The sequence below is a fragment of the Phalacrocorax aristotelis genome, chromosome 3, assembly GCF_949628215.1.
Source record: "Phalacrocorax aristotelis chromosome 3, bGulAri2.1, whole genome shotgun sequence".
Lineage (NCBI taxonomy): Eukaryota > Metazoa > Chordata > Aves > Suliformes > Phalacrocoracidae > Phalacrocorax > Phalacrocorax aristotelis.
This window is the reverse complement of record NC_134278.1, coordinates 110118172-110139046: the sequence shown is the minus strand read 5'-3', so window position 1 is coordinate 110139046 and position 20875 is coordinate 110118172. Positions and strand designations below refer to the sequence as shown.

Sequence of the window (20875 nt, the reverse complement as noted above, 5' to 3'; positions counted from 1 at the left end):
TGATTCTAGGCAATGTTACATGAAATACAGGAGCACCTCTGCTGCTTTAAGGATTAGGATGCTGTCCTACCCTTTTCACCAGGTAGCTTGATGGTGTCTATCCTTCCAGGCATAGAAGTAGCATAGCAGCCACAATCTCTCCATAGAAGAGCTCAGATATCTTCGAGTCATGCCGCAAGAGCTCCGAAGAAACAAGCAGCTCTCTGAACTCATCCTTATATACTACTACCAGGAAAGAAGACACCCGTCTCATTCTAGTTATTTGAGAGGAAGGAAGAAAGAAGGAAAAGTTCTTTGTTTTAAAGTAGATCTTTACAATTTCTTAAATGCAAATAAAAAGAAAAAGAAGTTACAAGATTACCAGTTTCAAATAAGCATAATTTTAAAATTAATAAAATCTGAAAAAAAGAAGTGACAACTAAAAGGAGAAAAATAATTAATTTCTTTTTCCTTGATATGCTCTTTCAAAAAAAAAAAAAAAAACCAATGTGGACCTGAAATTTAAGAAAAATCCTTCTCTCTTATTTTCATGAAAAATATTATATGAAGAGGCAAAAATATTCTTCAAATTGCTAGCTCATTTATTGGGGGGAAGCACACACACGTTAAAAAAACCCTGAATTTTTCCAGTATAAAACTTTTTGCAGAGACAGGAATTTCTATATGTAAAATTAGCACAAACACAGTTCTAAAGATGGTGAGAGGATGTTTTCTAACGGTAGCTAAATCCAGACACTATGTCTTCAGGAAACTATGCAACATTTTCCAGCAATAAAACATTTTTTTAAAAAAATTCAAGAAAACAAGTGAATATGTAATTCTACTTTTTCTGGATTTCACATTGATTACCTGTTTTTCTGTATAAACAGAGGTGACAGAATTTAAAGCTATCCTATTTAGCTCTACCCCAAACTGAAAGCTTAAGTCTTTGCAGGATCTACTTGCCCACAGGAACAACAACTTTGGAATATGTGCCTGGGTAGCTCTGTAACTGTAGCACCCTCTGCTGCTTTTTTAGTTCCAAACATGGAATTGAGCACTCAACAAAGTAGAAAATAAAATTAAGATGTATTGAGCATGCTGTTTCTTGAAAATGATTACATTATTAACTACTGCCATGCACAGTTTACAAGAAAATGTTTTGCTATGACATATAGTATATTTGCAATCTTATACTATGTAAGCACTCTGGAATATCTTGTTTCTGTGTTACATCAGGTAGATACTAGATGAAAAACCCAAAACATGCTCTATTTCAGTGCTTAAAATTCTCCTTTACAGACACTGTAGCTTGCTTAGACTGGTGATAATTAGTAAAGCAGTTTATATTTTGGCCCTTGATCATTTCACTTAATTTAAATATATACATAATTTGAAATGATTACTGCAGGGATATAATTATACAAGCATTTCAGTCGTAACTGCTTTCTCCCACTAGAAAAGGCAGGGGAAGGTGATACTCTCAAAAGCTCATTCTTGCAGAATTTTCCTTGCTTTTTGGACAGTCTGTTGCAGAAGAGATTTTTCTTCTGCAAGGATGAGTATGGCATGTGGCTCCTGCAGCCAGCTGATGCTATCCCACAATGCCACCACTGAACCTTCTGCTTGGGATCCATTAGTTCTTTTAAAGGACTTAGGACTAGTGACGGTCTCAGGATGTACCATCTTTTTAACATGGCACACTGTTGTCTAAAATGCACAGACTAATCCTTTCCTTCATTCCAGCCCTCTTTGCCTTGCCTCCTGTTTATGCATAGAATTAAAGCTGAATGAAGTGCGTTTAGCATTGCATCCTGCCTGGGTGGAGAATTCATTTGGAGTTTTCACAAACTGCTCTCTTACAAAGGATGAACAGGAGAGGAAAAATTTCCGTGTTTTTCTGGGAAAGTGAAAACCAATTGTAATTTGTAGTGTGACTTTTCATTGACAGTAGCAACCATAGAGTGAAAATGCACCTTCAGAAATCTTTTTTAAAAAGACAGAATACAAGTGTAGGTAGCAAGTTTGAACAAGACGTTGTGCAGCGGCAACTTCCAGAGTTAACGCTTGGGAACCTGCAATATGCTATTTACATCTACTGCAGTTGGCTCCACTTTTGTCCTTACTAGCCTTACTGGTATAAGGCAGCATTTTTGGAAGCAGTCACAAGTATTCCTTAAAAGCCGCTTATTGATATTTTATATAATGCTGCCAGCTAGTGGCACATCTTGCACTGGGTTGGTATCTACTGGGAGTGTAGAGAAAGTGGTATTAACTAGAGATGCTCTACCACTCTTCTTTTGATGGTGCATGGCGATGAAGCTGTTAAAGACCATAAGCAGAAAGACCAAAAAGTGAAACAAAAAGACCATGGAAATGCTCCCTGAAAGAGCTTGTTTTAACACAAGGTACCCAGGAACATTACTAGAACAAACAAAAAAACTCTTCCCAAAACAATACAAACCATGTTATTTGAAACAAATTATTTTGTTTAAAAAGGACATAATATGCCACGTTTCAGGTTTTTATGAAATCTAATCTGTTTAATATGCAATTATTTCATAATCTAATAACCTCTAGCAAAACATTAATCTTCTTGATAAATACTCAGTATGGCAGCCAAAACAAACACACAGAACACTAAAACATTTAACTGTTTTCTGATAACTCAGTCCAAATCATTTAAGTGAAGTTTAGTGCCCAGTAAATAAATTCTGACTATGCAGTGTGTGCCAAAAGAACATTAAGGTCTAGAATTATACAATGGGTCCCCTCACAGAGCATGCTACTGTAGATGGGACTGATAATATGTTCAATACTGGCTAGCTTCATTAATATTAGATTATTTCTTCTAATACCTAATACTGCTAAAGATCGTTTTAGAAATGTTTGGGGTTTCTTTTTGGGTAATTTGATAATACAACGTCCTTAAAGAACACCAATTGTAAATTGTAAAAAATAGTTGACCTAATCTTATAAATATTAGAACTATCGTTACCTTTAGGGGTAAAAGGAGGCAGGATTACTACCTATTTCCACTGTGGGTTAAAACAAAGAGAGCCAAGAAATATACAGAAAAAGGTCAAAGAAAGAGCCAGTTGAAATCAGTCAGGTATGATCTGAATAGAGCAGCTCAGTAAACACATGGTTGGGGGAACTTTACTATGATGGTGTGACACACACATAGTTACTCTGGGTTGGACACTGGGGACGTTTACTCCATACAGGTGGTAGCAGAAAAGTATGATTATTATCCTCCAGGCCAGTAGTGCATGCTGCCAGAAGATAACTATTTTACAGTTACCCTAACAGAGCATAATCTAGAGTCTTTAGTAACATGGGCATAAATCAGCAATATGTACATCAATACAGACACTTACAGACACAGACATTTAAAAATGGGGAAAGAGTGAATCTGGCAATGACTTAGCAAACACTGTATATAATAGCACAGCATGAACCCTCAAAACAAAACTGAATCCAAAAGGACAAATGTGAATCTTTGTATACACAGGTAACAGTAAGAACTACAAATATCATATTACTTCTATGTTAGCACTGGTAGTGTGACTATTAAAGTATAAGTCTTGTTCTACCATCTGCAATCAGTAAGAAAGTAGCTGAAATACTGGAAAAAGTTCACATAAGAGCTGACAGCACATCTATCAACAGGAAAGCATATGAAAACTTTAGCAGAGTAAATTCTTTGTGTTAACAAGGAAATTTGTGTAGATTGATCACAATCTACACAAAGAATAAAGATTAAGAAATCATGTTAGTATGTTTAACAGAGTAAAGTACACTGTCTTGATCCACTATGCGAAGCACTTTAGACAGGAAAAAAAAAGGGGGGGGATTTTCTTTGCTGTTCAAAATAAATACCCAAGTTGTTATCTAATGAGCTAATATAACAATATTTTTTCTGGATCTGAAACCCCAGTTTGGATTTTTTCCCCAAATTTTTTCCCTTATTGAGAACAGTTTATGAGAATAAAGTAACTTGTTATAGGACTCCTAGTTTCTTATTCTGAGAATCTACAATGTCAAATCTCTCTAAGCGCCTCTCGTAATTTAAGCAAAATATTTTCTTCCAGATCCTAAACGTATTAAATCTAAATGTTTTTATCATTCAGCTCATGATGCCTACATCTGTAGCTGACGTCAACATAGTTACAAATGTGAATTTTCTTTGTCAGCCTTAGTATTTTTAATTTGGATAGTCATATATCCCTTAAATATATTTTTCGATCAGAGAAAAGCTTTCTCTTTGAGAACAGCTAAAGAACATATCCTGAAGTATTTTGTAGCAGGACCACATAACTCTCTTCAATGTTCAGAACTGAATGAAAGCTGGCAAGTTTTAAAAAGGAGAGCACGTAGTTTATTATTATTTTTCCTTTTGAAGGCAAAAGTTTATTAAATAAATTTACATTTTTGCTAGTGAAAAGCCAATATTTATTGAAACATAGCTTTGGAAGACTAAGACTGGAGTTCTAAGATGAAACACATATATATCAGAACAGTTTCTATGTCATTGCTTTGGTAAGGAGGGATAGATAAATGAACATTTCTTTAATATCTGGCAAACCTACAGAGACCCCCCCACAACTTTATTCTATCAGTTTGTTTGTTTGAAAATAAATCAACGAACCTGAAAAATAACGCAGAATAATCAAGCAAGAATTATATGTCTGTAAATGTTAGTTATATAATAGTTATTACTCATTGCATCAAAAATGTTTCAATATTTTTGCTTAGCTTCTTTTCCATGATCTAGGACAGTTTTATAATTCAAGTCCATTAACAGAATAGATAATTTTACTAATAAGTATACTGAAGCAGAGCCATACTGGGTCAAACATTGAAGGTCCACTTATGGCTCATCTTGTCTCAGGTTAATGTGGCCAGTAACTGATGCTCAGACAAGAGTGAAAGATCAGGACAAACAAACCATCCTGCTGCCACATTAATTCTCCTAACATCCAGCACTTCCTAAGCCATAAGCGATGTCTTTATATTTAATAGCCACACTGAATTTTTCTTGCACAACTTTTTCCCCTTTCCTTCCTGAATTTATCTAATGTTCTAGGATCCAAAACATTCTATGGAGAGGAATTTTGCAACTTGACTATGTGCTTTCTTTTGTTTTCCTCTGGTTTGAGTTCACCCTCTCCAAGTATCATTGTCTGCTTCCCATCTTCTTGCACTGTTGTTCCTCAGATAGCCTGTGCTGGCCACTGGCCAACACAAATCAACGGGATAAACTAATTTTTTGTCCAATCCAGTTCAGCTGCTCTAATGTTCCCACTGCAGTCACAGAACCAAAAATAACCTGCACTGGGATGACTTAACAGTATGTCCACACAAACTGTGCTGCATAAAACAGTGTAACACATAAAACGCTATGGTAGGTAGATCCATTACCTCTGACTGCAGTGATGGTGTTCCTCAGCTAAATGAAATGGTTATTGAGGGCTTATAGAGAAATATTTTATATTGATACAATTAGACTCTATTAACATAGTACTATATTTAAATAAACAATGACTTACACACATTCCCCGTGTTGTCAAAACTTGTGAGAACATCTTTAACATTTAAGAGTCCATTGTGAAATCTGGAAGAAAACATAGTAACTTTAGCAACATATAAACAATGAAAAAAAAAAAAAAACCCCAACCTCATCTTGCCTCTTCAGAGAAGAAGTCCACTGCCTGCATTCACTTCTCACAAACCCCTTTCAGAGACAAGTAGCAAACAGGTCCTACTGTAGCTACCAAGGGAAAACAAGGGGACAATCACTAGTCTTCAAAGTTCCATCACTGAAATCCATGAACCAGGAACATGTTTCTCAGAAACCAATACTTTATCAAAAGGAAAACATTTCCAAAGCGCATAAATTTTTGTTTAGTTGTGGAAGTCACATATAGGAAAGGAAGAATTTGGAAAAGCAAATGGCTTTGAAGAAGAACAACAACAGACTATTTTTGAACAGCAGCTGTACACAAACTCCTATTTTCTCCCACAAAATCAAGAACACTTCATTTAATTAATGTGAACAATGAAACTCATTAATGTGTTCAGTGAGCTGCATTTTCTTTGGTTTTACATTTGCATAACCCAAGAGAAATAAACATTCAAAACTGGGGATAACAAATTAATTAACTGAATTTCACATACCAACAGCGAATTTTAGAACACAGTGAGCAATACACTGAAAGCAGCAGAAAGAACCTGCACAAAAGTTGAACAAAAATTTGCCTAAGAAGCTTCCTCCAAACGTTATCAATGTCAGGTTACTTGGATTCACACACAAAAAAAAGCAACTAAAATTTTTTATACCTATTCTGAGCTAATCTAGGCCCAAAATGAACAAAATACAAAAATTACACTTTACAACAATCAGATCACAAAGCTGTTTCACAAATGCATTACAAAAAAATCTAAAAAGAATTCCACAAGGCAGTAAAATACAAAAATACAGTCTTTTAATACTGTTTCAAATACAGCTTCTAGGGCTTTTTAGGAACATGCTAATTTGAAACACTGCAAAAATGGATGGAATCCAACAATTCTAGCACCTAAAAAATTAGTTCTCTCATTCCCTCAGCTTTTCTTTCCTGAAGGAAGACTGTTGTAACAATGAAATAAAACCACACCCAAAAAACCCCCCCCAAACACCCAGTCTTGTCACAAATATGAAATTGCGTTTTTATAGTGCAAAAAAGTGCTATTTATAGCTTCTGGTGAGCATAAGCATTAAATAGACATTGAAATGTTAAATTTTGAGAAGCACCAAACAGCAACTAGATTAATTCTTTAAAATAATGACAATCAAATGGAAATGAAGTTAACAAACTGAAATGAACTCAAAACAGGGGCAGTGAAATAGATGAAAGATATTACATGAGATTCAACTGGACATTAGACCTCTTCTCCCAGCTAGGTAAAAACAAACCAAAAATACATTCCTTAGCTGCAGTGGAGCCTACAAGAATTCTGATGGATCATCTGTACTTAAAATGCACTTTTTCTTCCTTTTTTTTTTTTTCTGGCAAGTTTATTTTCCATCAAATTTGACAACTGATGTAACAGAGTTAATTCAAGGGAAGTGTCAAGAAACTGGACAGGATCAATAGTTCTGCAACCACAAAGCTGCCCTTTAAATTGGCCCCCGCTGACTCCTTAGCATCCTACAAACTCCGTATCTGTGCATATGTCTGAAACAGTTAGGGTCTCTCAGGCAGCTGTGACGATCTCATCTTCTAAATGAATGTAAGATGGAGGGGAGATGCTAAGACAGTATAGAAACATTTTAATCTTTGTTGGCACGTAGATTAGTCCTGGGATAACATGGTTTGGTCTGTTTTTTTCCTCCCCTCAATTTCTTTATGTACATAGACCATATATAAAGGAGATTATCACACAAATCTGCAAGTGAAGCAATCAAAGGTGAGGATGAACAGTTTAGCCATCCATCAGCACCTGTAGTTCAACAGAACACTGTGAAGAAAGAAAAACAGAAGTGGTTGTGTCCTGGTTTAGAAAAGAATACAATTTATATACTTCAGGGTCAAAAGGTAGACAAAGGCAAAAAAGAGAAATGATACAACCATAGCACTGGCCTTAAAATTATCACTAAGCCAAATTTCAGGCTGTTTCCAAATCAACAGTTTATAACTGGAGATGAGAAGTGGACAGCTCCAAGTACCTCAGCCTGAAGAATAAGCTAAGCTTCCACAAGAGATGCATGCCATGCACCTAATGTTTTTAAGGTTGACCTGAAATCTTGGTGATATTTTCTTCGACTCAGTGAATGTTCTTCACCTACATTATTATTTTTGGCACACTCAGTTTTCATCAAGGATCAGTTCTTCCTCTGATTATAAAACATTCTTTCCATAATTTAAAATCAACACCCACAAATTTCAAACATGCAGTGGCCAAAAGCTTGCAGTGTCCAAGTACGAACACAACACACCCCAACGTTTGCTCTCTTGGCCAGCAGAGGCATTTTGCACAGTCACCCTTTTCTGGCTGCCTGCAACAGTCAAAGTCTCTCAGTCTCAACAACCTCTTTCTCACTTTCACAAATATTGTTCATGGCAAGCACCTAAGTGAGCCATAATTTAACGATGAGAAGCAGCCAGGTTTGCTATGAGGGACCTCCCCCCTTCTCCTCGGTCTTTCACAGATCTACTCCACACTCATTGTGAAACAGGACAGGGCTCAGGTTTAGTCTGATCAGCTTATGAAACCTTCACTGAGCAACAGCAGGGACCAAGCTCAAGCTCCTAGAATGAGAGGAGCAGCCATTATCTCAACAGTGATCTGGATAGCAAAGCTGCTCTCATTTACTCCAAAAAATCACATCTCAGGTCTTAACTATATTACCATTATGGACTATTTTAAGACTACGCCACATTAGTAACAATCTTCCCAAGTCAATTAGCATGATAGGAAAATGCCTCTTCCTGCTGGTATAAGCTTTTTCTCCCTATACCAGGCTAAAGAAGCTGCACTTAAATTCCACTGGTAATCACTTAATGGTTAGGGAACCCAAACAATTAAGAATTGATCATAACTTCTATTTCAGACAAGTTTTAGGACTGAGGAAAGCACCATGCTAACAGCTGATCTATTTGTGAAAGGCAGAGCTCAGGAAGACACACTTCCAAACAATAGCAATAGCCACATGTTTCTCCATTGGGATGACTCTATTTGTAGAGCCTGCAAACTCTGCACCAGCTACTCCCCAACATCTTTCCATCACAGATCTGACTTGCAGATTAAAAATTAAATGCACCTGCAAATACAGGTATTCTCTAGTGCCAAATCTGCCATAAATATCATGCTACTCAGTCCTGCACCTAAAAACCACGGCTTCTATTTTGGGATCCACTGCTCTGTATATACCTCCCCAGCAGTTCTGTAACAGCTGCTGCTTCACTGCCCCATCCCATCAGCTCCTCCTCCATTACCAAGGCCAGAGAAAACTGCCAATACGTGTCACATCTTGTTTCTATGAATGCCTGTCATGACCACAGCTTTCCACAGTATGCCTTACGAACTGCCCATAAAGAGTTTCTAAGTGCCATGTGCACTGAATTATGGAAGTCAAGGAAAGGAATCACAGGAGCTTGTGGTTAAATCATAACCCCAAAATTCCCATAAATTTCCACAGGCATCTCAAAATACAGAAGAACGTTTAGTATTTAGTGCTTTGGAATATGTAATGAATGTTATACAGTTCAAAGAACTCCAAAGAAGTTAAAAGCTGTGATTGCTGAGATCAAAGTATTTCAAACAAATATAGGGAGAAAGTGAATTTCAGGCCAGCATGGTTAATCTGATCTACAGTGTTTCTATGGCTGAGGCAGTAAGTTATAGAACTAAATTAACTCATGTTTCTCCTGATATGAAGCAAAGCAAAATCCCTTATTCTGGACTATGAATAAATCAACTTTGGATGTATAAATGAAGCCACAGAAAGATAGAGGTATCTTTAAACCATAGTAATATTCCTTCCTCTCCAATTCAGGTGACACAAGTCACAGACTTTTACATGTATTTATAAATAGCTGTAGACAGTAGAATAAAAAAAATCCTTCAGTAGCTCCCTATTAATGTATGCTTTTCATCAACTGTAATGAAACGAAACTATGTTCCTTCTCTTCTTTTACATTATTCTTCATCTAAATGAGGAAAAATAATAATACAAATAACTAAATACATATAGCAAACTTTTAAAAACTACAAAACCTAAGATAGATTACATTTCCATATGAAAATAAAAAACCCACAACACATCACCGTACATTATTAGCTTGGATACAAAATAAAACTACAGTATTTGTGGAAAATGAAAGACAAGATAAGGGTGAAAAAGCTACCGCTAAGGGTACTTTATAAAAAGGCTTGGTGCGTGTCGCCATCAGTTGTCATTGTGGCCCAGTGAGGATCTCAGAGTTATCTGCAAACTTTCCTATCTGATCAAATTTTTTTTTCTGGGCCAGAGTATAGCAAAACAATATAGCTCGTTTTTCACACCGGTTCAAGATCTCAGCTTAATATTGTAAGAAACCAAAACAGTGCCTTCTTTGACTACAAATTATTTTCACAAATACACATATCTTGGGCAACATGATCGAAGAGTCTTAGCTTCAACAGTGAATGAAAGTAGTATGTTACCAAATCACTTTTTATCTCTTCCCTCAATTTCCTCCTCCTGCGGCCAAGCCCTTATGCTGCTAAATCCACAAGTTTTCTCTTTGCACGCAGTAAACAGAAGAATGCACGCTTATCATATCTGCACAAATTGTTCATAAGGAGTAGGCAATATTCCTTGAAATCTGCTTCCCTTCATTTTTTTTAATGTCTATCCCTAAAACAAAAAGCCATTAAAACTTCAAGATGTTATTAGCAGAAATATCCTATAGAAACAGCCAATGGAATTCACTCCTAAACCATCTAACATACCACTTGCCACAGCCAAATAACATGCCTCTCATTTCTAAACTAAAGGTCTAGAATAACCTAATAATTTCTTTCATATTTTCATCTAGAGGTTCATTCATATTCAGAATAAAGGCATGACACCTTGCAAAGAACACTTAACACTCTTTACAAAGATGTAACCCTTCCTGTAAGCTGCTAACACACTTCTTTTCAGTTCTGCATTTTAGTATTTGAAACACCAAATGACTGATCAATAGAAAATATTTTACCACAGAAATAACTTATTTCTTCTCTAATTGCTTAAAATGAGCCTACAATTTTAAAGTAAATCCATATCCTGAACTAAAAAATTTGAAGATATTGATTGCTTTTTTTAACTCTAATAAAAGAATAATTTTCCTGTCTAAAAGACAGACACCATCTCCGCAGTGAGACACTGCATCTTTTTAATCTATAATCATGTCATTGCTAGATCTATTCATACAAAATTTAAATTTAAAAGCATATTCCTGACTAAGAATAGAAGGATTTAGAAAACCAATATTAAATAGACACTTGAAAATGTCTTTACTTGCTCTATATCTTCCTATGACCAAGAAAACAAGTATTTAACACATGCATAATTTTTAACAACAAAGTGAAATACCCACAAAGTTAAAAAGAACTTGAACAAAGCTAACAAATAAACACGGCATTTTCATTAATAAAAACTTATTTTAATGGAGAAAAAGCCCAGAAGGCCAGACAATATCTGTAATGAAAGATCTCTTTTTCCACGTCAAGCTTGCAAGAAATTTCACTCCAAATGAGGTTTATATTTTTCACCTGCAGACTAGATTACTCAGATCAATTACTAGATTAATCAGATTACTAGATTACACCCAGTTCATATCATCAAGACAAGGATCAAGTGTGTAGGAGCATCAAATATAGTACAAATCCAAATGGGACTACGCTAGTCAAATGAGATTCTGGGTTATAACACAAGAAATTTCATTCTGACACATCTTATACTGCTAAGATAAATCACACTCCTCGGACACACATTTTCATACCCCAGAGCTACTGTGAAGCACTTCGGTACCTACACAAACTTCAGGAGACCACCATCCACCATGTATAATGAATCTACATTTCATTAAGCACACTAGAGAGCAGTGTTTAACCAGAAGAGTTATGGGGATTTTCAAAATTAATCAATGATGTTGTCACCTCAAGGATCTAGTCAAAATGACACATAAATGCAGCTTAAATTTTTTTAAGCAAAAATTGCCTTATATTAGGGCTTCTGACTTCCTGCTTTGGCAGATTTGTTATTAAGAATAATTCTAAAATAAACTAGTGACAAAAACCCACGGCATAAGCTCTTCTTTCCCAAATGTGAACCCAACCGGATTTTGATTAGAAAAAAAGCAGCTGATTAAAAAAAAAACTACATTGAGAAGGTCAGAAAAGCAGGCACAAAACTGGTAGCTCCTCCTGAAGCTTCTGTTTGCCTAACAAACTGGTCCCCAAGTCCCTCTAGAGCAGTAATTCCAGCTAGGTCATAGCATATCTGAATATACAATTTGATCAGTTTTGACAGCCCTTGAACTGATATAGCTTGACCTTTATACTCTTTGCCAAAAGCCACTAACAACCTTATGAACTTTCTTAAGTATTTAGTCTTGTCAAGATATTAGCCAACAACCCTTTTAACATCCAACATATGCAATGAGCTTTCCCAAGAAGATGTTAATACATAAGGAAAACATGTAGATGAAAATTCAAAAGCACTTTCGTCAAGATTTTAGAGGGGCCATAGCAACATTTTTTCCTGACAAAAAGATAGATATAAAAAGGCTCTCCTACTCAAGCACATTGTTCTGGGTTTACCTGACTGATGTTATTGTTACTAATATGCTCTTATCTTGTTAAAATTGTTTCTATTCATGAAAATGACAATAATTAACATTTTGCCAATAGGAGGAGAAAAATTAAGGTAAGACTGTCAGGCATACAGACGATCCTTAAGTTTCCAAGATAGGATCAGTTCTCAAATATCCAGCAATGTTTACTCCAAGATTTTAACTTCTAGATACACAAGCTTCAGCAAGGAGAACTGTTGCTCTGTTACGTATGTTAAACTGTTAAGTTTACCTGCTTAAATTACTGCTTCTGCAAAAACAGAGAAGAAACTTTATTTAATACAGACTTAAGGTAAAGCAGATTTTGTTGCAGGGTTTATACTTTGTCCCTAGCAAAACACAGAGCAAGTATTTTCTCCTTCCCTTCATCATCCTGCAATATTCTGAAATAAGGATATGCTATCTATTGTCACTACTTCAACAGAGAGAAAACATAGAATTGTAAGTATAAGTTCTGATCATTATTCCTAAAATGATCAGTGATTACCATTCTTGTAGGTCACTGAGTACCTTCTAGAACAGAACAAAATATGGGGAGAAAATAAAAATCCCCACCAGGAGACAATCTCCCTATTCTCCTCAATATACAGTTTTTGAAACCCACTGTGAACATCCTCCAGCACACGAGCTGCACATTTCCATTGGCCAAGCTCAGAGGAACATAAAAGATTAAAACAAAATCCCCATACTTAGAATACTATATAATGATCCCCAATAGTAAAATCATGCATGAAAAAACACGCTTGTTCGCAACCTACAGTTTGAGCTGTGTCCTACTACCAGTGAAGCTAGTATTAGCCAAATAAAAATGCCGAATAAAATGATGACATGGGAAGCGATGGAAACAGAAGTACACAAATATCAAATGTGAGAGCAAGATCAGCCTGACATTCCCTTGGCTTTTGTACTGCCAGCACAGGTGAACCTCAGCTTGCATCCTACCTTAAAACTCGCGTAAGGAGTAAATCAAGTAAGTCCTCGCTCGTTTGCAACAACTGTTGCAAACCATGGTAGTGAACTAAAGAATCTGAATGAAGAGTTCAGGACTGCAGCATAAAGAATCGCAGACTTGCTCAGCCTAAATTCTACCTAAACGCCTTACATTTCCCATTACCAGTGTGACTCTAAGGACCTAAACCCAGGAAAGAGAAACACTGTGCAAAGAGATAAGGTAGACTGTAAGCACGTGGGTAAATCTGTAGCATTCCCCAAGTCCATACACAGAAGAAACACTGTACCTACTTCTATTACAAATAGGCAGCATTTTCACGTGGAAAAATTTCCTTTTGAAGCCTTTTAGTGTCAGTAAGTATAAGCTTGGAAAATGGAAAATTAAGGCTTTATAAAGCTCTAAATAATTTCTTATTTGACTTTTCACCCAGCTGCAAATTTAAGGCAGCCTGCATGTAGTGTTGTAGGGTTGAGGTTGGTTTTATGGTGGGTTTTTTTGGTTTGTTTTTTTTGTTCTTTTTGTTGTTTTGTTTTGTAACCTTCCAAAAATGTCATGGTTAATGATGGTCACTTGTTTGTGTTAGAAACTAAGACCTAAGATTTATTTAACTGGAACCTTTAAATTAAAGTCAAAATGCGCTTTACAGTTTCGATGACTCATGCTCTCCAGAATATCCTCTACTGTGCACAGAATGCAAAATCCTACACCCTCAGCAGGGCTAATTAAAGGCTGCAAACAAGTATTGAATCAGGGATGCTTAAGTTACTGTTGCAGTGATACATGTTGAGGTAAAACCAAGTTTTAGATATGCACAAAACTGAACAAGGAGACTAAAGCAGGAGAAAGGAAAAAAACCAAAACCCACATAGTAATGGAAGTGAGCTATAAACCTTTCTGTTTTGCTAAAGCTACTGAATTCACTGCACTCTTTCAGGAGGCTTTTGGGAGTTTTGGGGGTTTTTTCAGTTTTGTGTGAGTTTTGTTTGGGTCTTTTTGTTTTGTTTGTTTTTAATACAGATATCTTCATTTGTTTTACCTGCTCTATTATAAAACAGATTTCTTCATTAGGTATAAACTAATGTTTCTGTCGGAAGTTTTTTATTCTTTTGTTTTGCAAATTGGCTTCCAAATTATTATTGAGTTTTACAAGAACTATTAAGAAGAAAATTGAATAAGATATAGATCAGTACCAAAAAGCTTTTAGATCTTTATGAATAACATGTCATGAAAAGTTTTTATTAATATTACAAGTAAATGTGTTCAGTTTTTTTACATCCTATTTATAATCAGAAGAATGTCAAAACAGAGAACTATTAGAAATATAAAATAAATGCTCACATTTGCATTCTGTTATAGGTACAATCACCAGTATTTTCATTCAAGCTCTGGCACTTCAGTGAAATGTACTAAAAAATAAAAAAATCAGACAAGCTGCTTATTGTAACAAATAACTAAAAATAACATCTAACAATTTATTTGTAAACTGTGCCTTAGTTATACAAAACACTGGGAGAATGACTAATGAGTTTCATATCTGAGGCCTGTACAAGATCTTAAGAAGTACTTAAAACTTAAATGATGGTTACCTCAAGGACACGCTGTACTCAGGATAAAAGATGCTTTTATACTGAACCCAGGTCCCAGCTTCCTCTTCTGTATTCTGGTCTTCTACTGAAAAGAGTTTGAACGATGCAAACCTTCTTACAGACACTTGTTGGAGATGCACATCTTTCAAGTGCTTTTTCTTCAGAACCTTTGAAATGAAGAACAAATTAAACATTAAGAATAAAACTTTCAAGAAAAGAACAAACACAGGCATATTTAACTGAAGAGGCAAGTCTGGAATCAACCATAATAGCTATGCTCTTAGCTGACAGTTATGAATAACTAGACCAAGTATGTCAAGCCTGAGAAAAATAACAGTGGTATCGATGGTGGAGTCAAGAGAATGGGTTATGAATTTATTATGTCTCAATAACTGCAAAGCAAATTTACTGTGTTCACAAGTGTACAAAGTTGCTTTTTTAACTCCTGTTCCAGCAAAGCCACACCAGAATTAGAGGCAGACTGGGTTATCCCCTTAACCTCCCATCAGCACCACAATGAAAGTCTCACAGAGCAAGACATGCCTACAGATAAAAAAAAAAAAAGCAGGGGTATCTTCTGTAGAATTTAAATGACTAAACCCAAAACACGATCCTCAGGTGCCCGAGTGATATGTGTTTGCCCGGTAAACTACTTCCTAGACTAGAAGTCTAGTCTGCACTTGCAGAATTGCTGCCAAACTTGCCTGAGTTGAGAAACTTGCTACCTGTCCCAGGCCCCAGACTTTGAGATGGCACAACTGCATATTTGCCTACCAAGCCCCTGTAAGGGGACTGATGCATTAGCCAACCTTTACACGAGCCCCCAAATGACACTGACAGCACTGAGTTCGGCGCCAAGATACTAAAGAATTCGAGGCAGTGGCAGAGACAGGGTGTGACTGCTCGCATTTTTTAATGATTAAAACACTCAGGAAAGTGAAAACACAGGCTCACTACCCTGCATAGTCCGCTGCACTCAACTGACTTTGGGGAGAGAGGTATCAACCCCTCCGTACATGAAGACCCAGCACCCAGCCAATTTGAGCTGTATCATTGCACAGAAGACAATTAGCATCTCCCTGCCAGACAAAAAAGGCTTATCCTTTAGGTCTGTGATGTGGAAGGAGAGATGTCCTGGGTTTAACTTATTTCTCCTAACATTGGACAGAATACATAAATAATTGCCATTGCATTTTTAAAATGAAGGTGCACAAACAGTCCATAAAGAAGAAAAAAAAATGGAGCAGGAAATAAACTCATTGCCATAAATAGCTACGAGGAATAGCTCTATTGAGTAGGACAGCACCATAATGTAGTTTTTTGCCAACCAGAGCTAAGTCTGAAGTCAAATAAGAAATACCTCTCCAGAGTTATGAAACCTGAAATGGAAGCTTTGCATATGGGATGCATACAAGAAAACAACAGGTCAGAGTTGTTGGGGGTTTTTTGCTGCACCCAACCTTTGTTGACCATGCTTTAAATGGAAATGCACTCGCCTCCAACAGCCTTACAAGTTGGTACCATGACTGTTATTTTGCAGGATACTTGGAAATACTACATATGTAAGCAGAGCAATTGTATTTGCTATGCTGTTAGTTTCTAACAGCAGGTCTGATGCATCGGGCTTACTGCTTTTGGATCTATTTTCATTGGCAGGTCTCAGGATATGAAAGGCACAGGCATTTTCATCAAAGTATTAAAAATGGCTGTGTCCACACTACTCCTTCTACTTTTGTAACACATGAGAAAAATACACATATGAAGGAAATCACAAAAATATCAAAACAGGAGAACCAAATGAAAAGGCTAGCAGAATGAAGACCTTCATATAACAGCAGCATGCTTGCAAACAAAATGGACCAAACTGACAACTAAAGAAAACCATGTTGTTTGGGGGCTTTTTTAAAGTAAAGGTAAGCCATTATTAATAGGAAAAAGAAGTCCAGCAGTGACAACACTTTTCAGTTTCTTGTTGTACAGAGACAACTTCTAGCCACTCTGTAAAATGCATTCTCTGGGTTAGCAGAAAGTTTCATGAGTATTTGAGCACTCAAAAAAACATATTTCCCACAGCCTCCAACTAAAATAAACAGATCTGAAAATTACAAGACCAGGTAAAATCTTTTAAAAACCTAAATATAACTGAGAAAATAGAGCACAAATGTGTTACATTTTTTGTATCTAACTCTGTATTTTTACATTAGGATCAAAATATTTTTTCTTCAAGTCAGTTCCTAAAAGCATCACAATTGTGTTACAAGCTACAAAGATACGCTGTTGCTGCTACAGGATAATCCCCTGACAAAAACCAGGTAACAAACGTATTTAAACTCGGAATAGTTTTTTGAAGACATTGAGAGACAGACTTCTCTATTTTCCTGATGCCCTTCCAGTGAAGGTAAAGCTCGCTAACTTCCCACACCCTGCCATAATAAATGACTGTGTCCCAGGGACCTATAAAACCAGTAGCCAATATCAAAGCAAGCTGAAGGCTTCTCAGCAGAATAGAGACCATTTTTGGTTCTAGTCATGGCAGAGAGAAAGAACTACAGTGGGCAAGGAATCACCAGACACCACTGTTCTTTGGTTGGGGCTGGTGGCTGCTTTATCTCCTCCCTCAGTAACTTTCAGCTGTTCCCCTGTATATTTTCATTTTTTAAAATTCCAGAAGCCTTGTTTCACTGTCTTCAAGATCTTCTCTCAGTCATGAAAGACCCTGTCTTCTGTGCAAGATCTTTACAGGTCCATGCAGGTGTTGGGCTTGTACACAGGTCATACATACAAATATTATCTAAATAAATAATATTCTAGGTTCTGTAATGAAAGATTCTCTTCCAAAAATCAGGTTCATTAAAAGAAAAAAGCCACCAAGAGCAATGACAAAAAAAAACAACTAAGCAACGCAAGCTCACACTTTTACCTTGCGGTTTTCCCTCTCTCATACTTGCATTTTCTTTCCTCTCTAACTTCACCTAGCAATACAGAATTCTAAGGCAATTCCTTCTTCATTAACACACAAGAGATTTTTTTTTAAAAGTATCACCAAACTGTCTCCTGTTTTAGAAAGATTCTCGTAAAATATTACCACAGATCTTAATTGCAGGGCCCTCGGTATTTAATGGCAACATTAGGACCATATTTAGGACTCCCTATAAAACCTAAAGATGTGTGATTTCTCTTAAATAAACAAACAAACAAAAAATATATGGAGAAAGGCAGTCACCTGAAATTCCCTGTATTTCTTTGTGTCTCTCATTGTGCATGGCCTAGTTCTACTGAAAGCCGAATTCAGTAACAGCTGACAGTCTACAAAGCTCCGCTCGGTTCTATGGCACTCACTGGAATATATTTTGTACATGCAAGGAAGTTTCTGTGTAATCAGCTATATCATAATCTATAACTACACCAGTCAGTAGGACTGTGCATTATTTATTTTTACAGATTGTTTACAGTTGAATAAAATAATTTGTTAAGTAAACTATTTACAAACTCAACACTAACAAAACCATGGAAAAAGAACTGGAGCACAGGCACCCTTCACAGAGAGAGGAGCAGGAAAAGAAAAAGAATTGGTTTAAAACAACTTCTGTCCAGGAAGAGAAGAAAAAAAATGCCACCTCCCCATCTTCCCTTTAGCTTTTATTTTTCAATTCTGGAAGCTAAAGCACATTAGCAGGTGAGCAAGAATTTTGTGAGAAGAGTAAGAGGAAGGTAACAAGCAGGATAAACATATAAAGCTTACAGATTTCAGGAGAGTTTTCATTCAACTTTCTATATGGAGCCAGTATACATATAGAGAGCAACGCCTATTTCTGCTAAGGACTACAGACTGGAAAAGGCCATCAGTTGGACAGAGTGATGGAGCTCAGACCACTGCCTTATAGAATTTACTCCAGTCATTTATAAATACATACTACATGTGAAATCTACCTTAGCTTTTCTCTTTTTTTTAAGCAAAATATATTTTCCTTGATTCTGACAAGCTAAATTTAAAAATGTTGCCAAACTTCAAACTCAGTATATACATAAAACATTTTATTGATAAAGAACACATAGGTAATTATGCAAACCCCTGGTTCTTTATGCTAGCTTCATAGGATACCTGATAAAAGGGCTTTTTTATTAATTAAATCCGCAAGCACACACTAAAGCATCCTTACCAGAGCAAATCAATTTGTGTATATGTTGAATGAAAGCAAATTCAATATATAAACACACCACAGAACTGATTTCATGTAAGGCGTTATTATAAGCAGTATGAAAGCATTTTTAAAAGCACTGTAAGAAACATTTTGACAGTGTTCCTTAAAAGATGGGTATGAAGGTTGATACCTTCTCCCAATCCATAGATAGATCCGAACACCACTGCAGTAAAGAGTGCAGAACTGATTTTTTACTTCAGATGTACCAGTAAGATTAAATTGATTCTTGCTCATTGTACCATATAAAAATCAGCAGAAATGCTAAAGAACATGGAAAACCCCAGGGAATCAGCAGAGGAAAAAAGGTCACAGATACATGTAGTTTGAGGAAGAAACAGAAGCCTTCTCCCAAATACCTAAGTGCACCTCCATAGCCCCATTCAATGGTTATAAAAAGTTCCTTAAGATATTAAGAGACAGGGGTATGCCAAAGTCAGTATGTTGAAAAGAACAGCTAGCATAGCCGCAGCGCACAGCTTGTGTAGTCTGCTAGAACAGCAACCTACAAAGACAAACCTGATATTCCTACCAATAACTTCGACATTCCTTGCTTTAGAGTATAATGTAACAGAAGTTTGTCCTGTTGAACAGGACTGGCAAATTTACAAACCAAAAACACACACGAAGAAAAGGGCAATGTTAACCTCCCGCTCTGCTACCTGATGGCAGCCAGGTGCCCCTTTCAACCCAGCTGCCGTCATTGGACCCGCTGACACCACTCTGCCTTCTCATCCATTTGCACAAAACCAAACATTTAAGTTAGGGCTGTAAATATCACGTCCAATAATAACAACAACTAATGAAACTGATTCGGGTTTTTAAGCCTTTACACACATGCTCATCTGCAGAGGAATCCTTTCCAACCTTGCATCGCTCCTACAGGGTCTAGAAAAGTATGGAAGGCTGGAGCTGGCAGGGTGCTGCTCTGCCGGAGCACAGACAGGTGTAACAGCTGCCTCCTCCTCACCCTCTTACGGGCACCACAGCTCACCAGACTGCCAGCAACGCCTGGTTTTCACTGTCAGGTGAGCGGGGCCTCGCCCCAGCTCCCCACGGCAGGCAGTTTGGAGGGGGTCAAAGGGTGGCAGCTACTATAACCAACTCCAGCGGCATGGACAGGTGTCAATCCATGGCCTGAAAACACCAAGCTAGCGCCCTCAGGCTGCAGGGTGCCGGCCCACCGCCCGTTAACACTGCTTACAAGACCACGGACTGCTTTTGGGGTCTATTGAAGGCACACTTAAAACAGTCATGCATGTGTGTATATGTATTTTTATTATTACTCTTTTTTCCAGGAAAAGGGCTGCAAACCCCTTTGCAAGCCCTGGCATACTCTTCCTCGCAACACTGCTGTCAGGGGCGCGGGCAGCTGTTGGCAGCTCGGTTTCCCGCACGCCCCTAACACCGCAGGACACCCGGCCCGCCGCTCCCGCCCGGGGTAGACCCGGCCCATCAGCCGCTCCGAGCTACCGGCCACGCCGACCCGCGGCAGCCCGCCGCTCCCGGGGGTGCGGCCGCCCGGCGCGGAGGGGCGGGAGGGGACACGAACCACCCCGGCCCAAGCAGCCCCTCCCGCCCGCGGGCTCCCCCTACCTGTCCGAGCAGCCGCCAGCGGGCTCTCGCCGCTCCCGCACCGCTCGCCTCGCACCCGCCCGCGGCGGGGCGGCGCGGAGAGCCGGCAGCCTGGGCCATGCGGCAGCGGGGAGCGCGCAAGTCCCCTCCGCGCCCCGGGAGCGCTGCCCCGGCCGGCGGGGAATTGCCGCCGAGCCTCCGGCTGGGGGGGAGGGAGGA

At 37.8% G+C, this 20875-nt stretch overlaps 1 protein-coding gene across 1 annotated transcript in view; it reads right to left on the bottom strand.

Moving 5' to 3' along the window:
* CAMKMT (calmodulin-lysine N-methyltransferase) overlaps nt 1-20870 on the bottom strand; it is a 216973-nt gene extending 196103 nt beyond the window's left edge. The window contains exons 1-3 of the mRNA XM_075089076.1: nt 20678-20870; nt 14883-15049; nt 5532-5596 (exon numbers count right to left, since the gene is read on the bottom strand). Coding sequence (XP_074945177.1) covers nt 5532-5596; nt 14883-15049; nt 20678-20776 — 331 coding nt within the window. The 5' untranslated portion in view covers nt 20777-20870. The remainder of the gene's footprint in view (nt 1-5531; nt 5597-14882; nt 15050-20677) is intronic.
* Between the last annotated feature and the right edge of the window lie 5 nt (nt 20871-20875).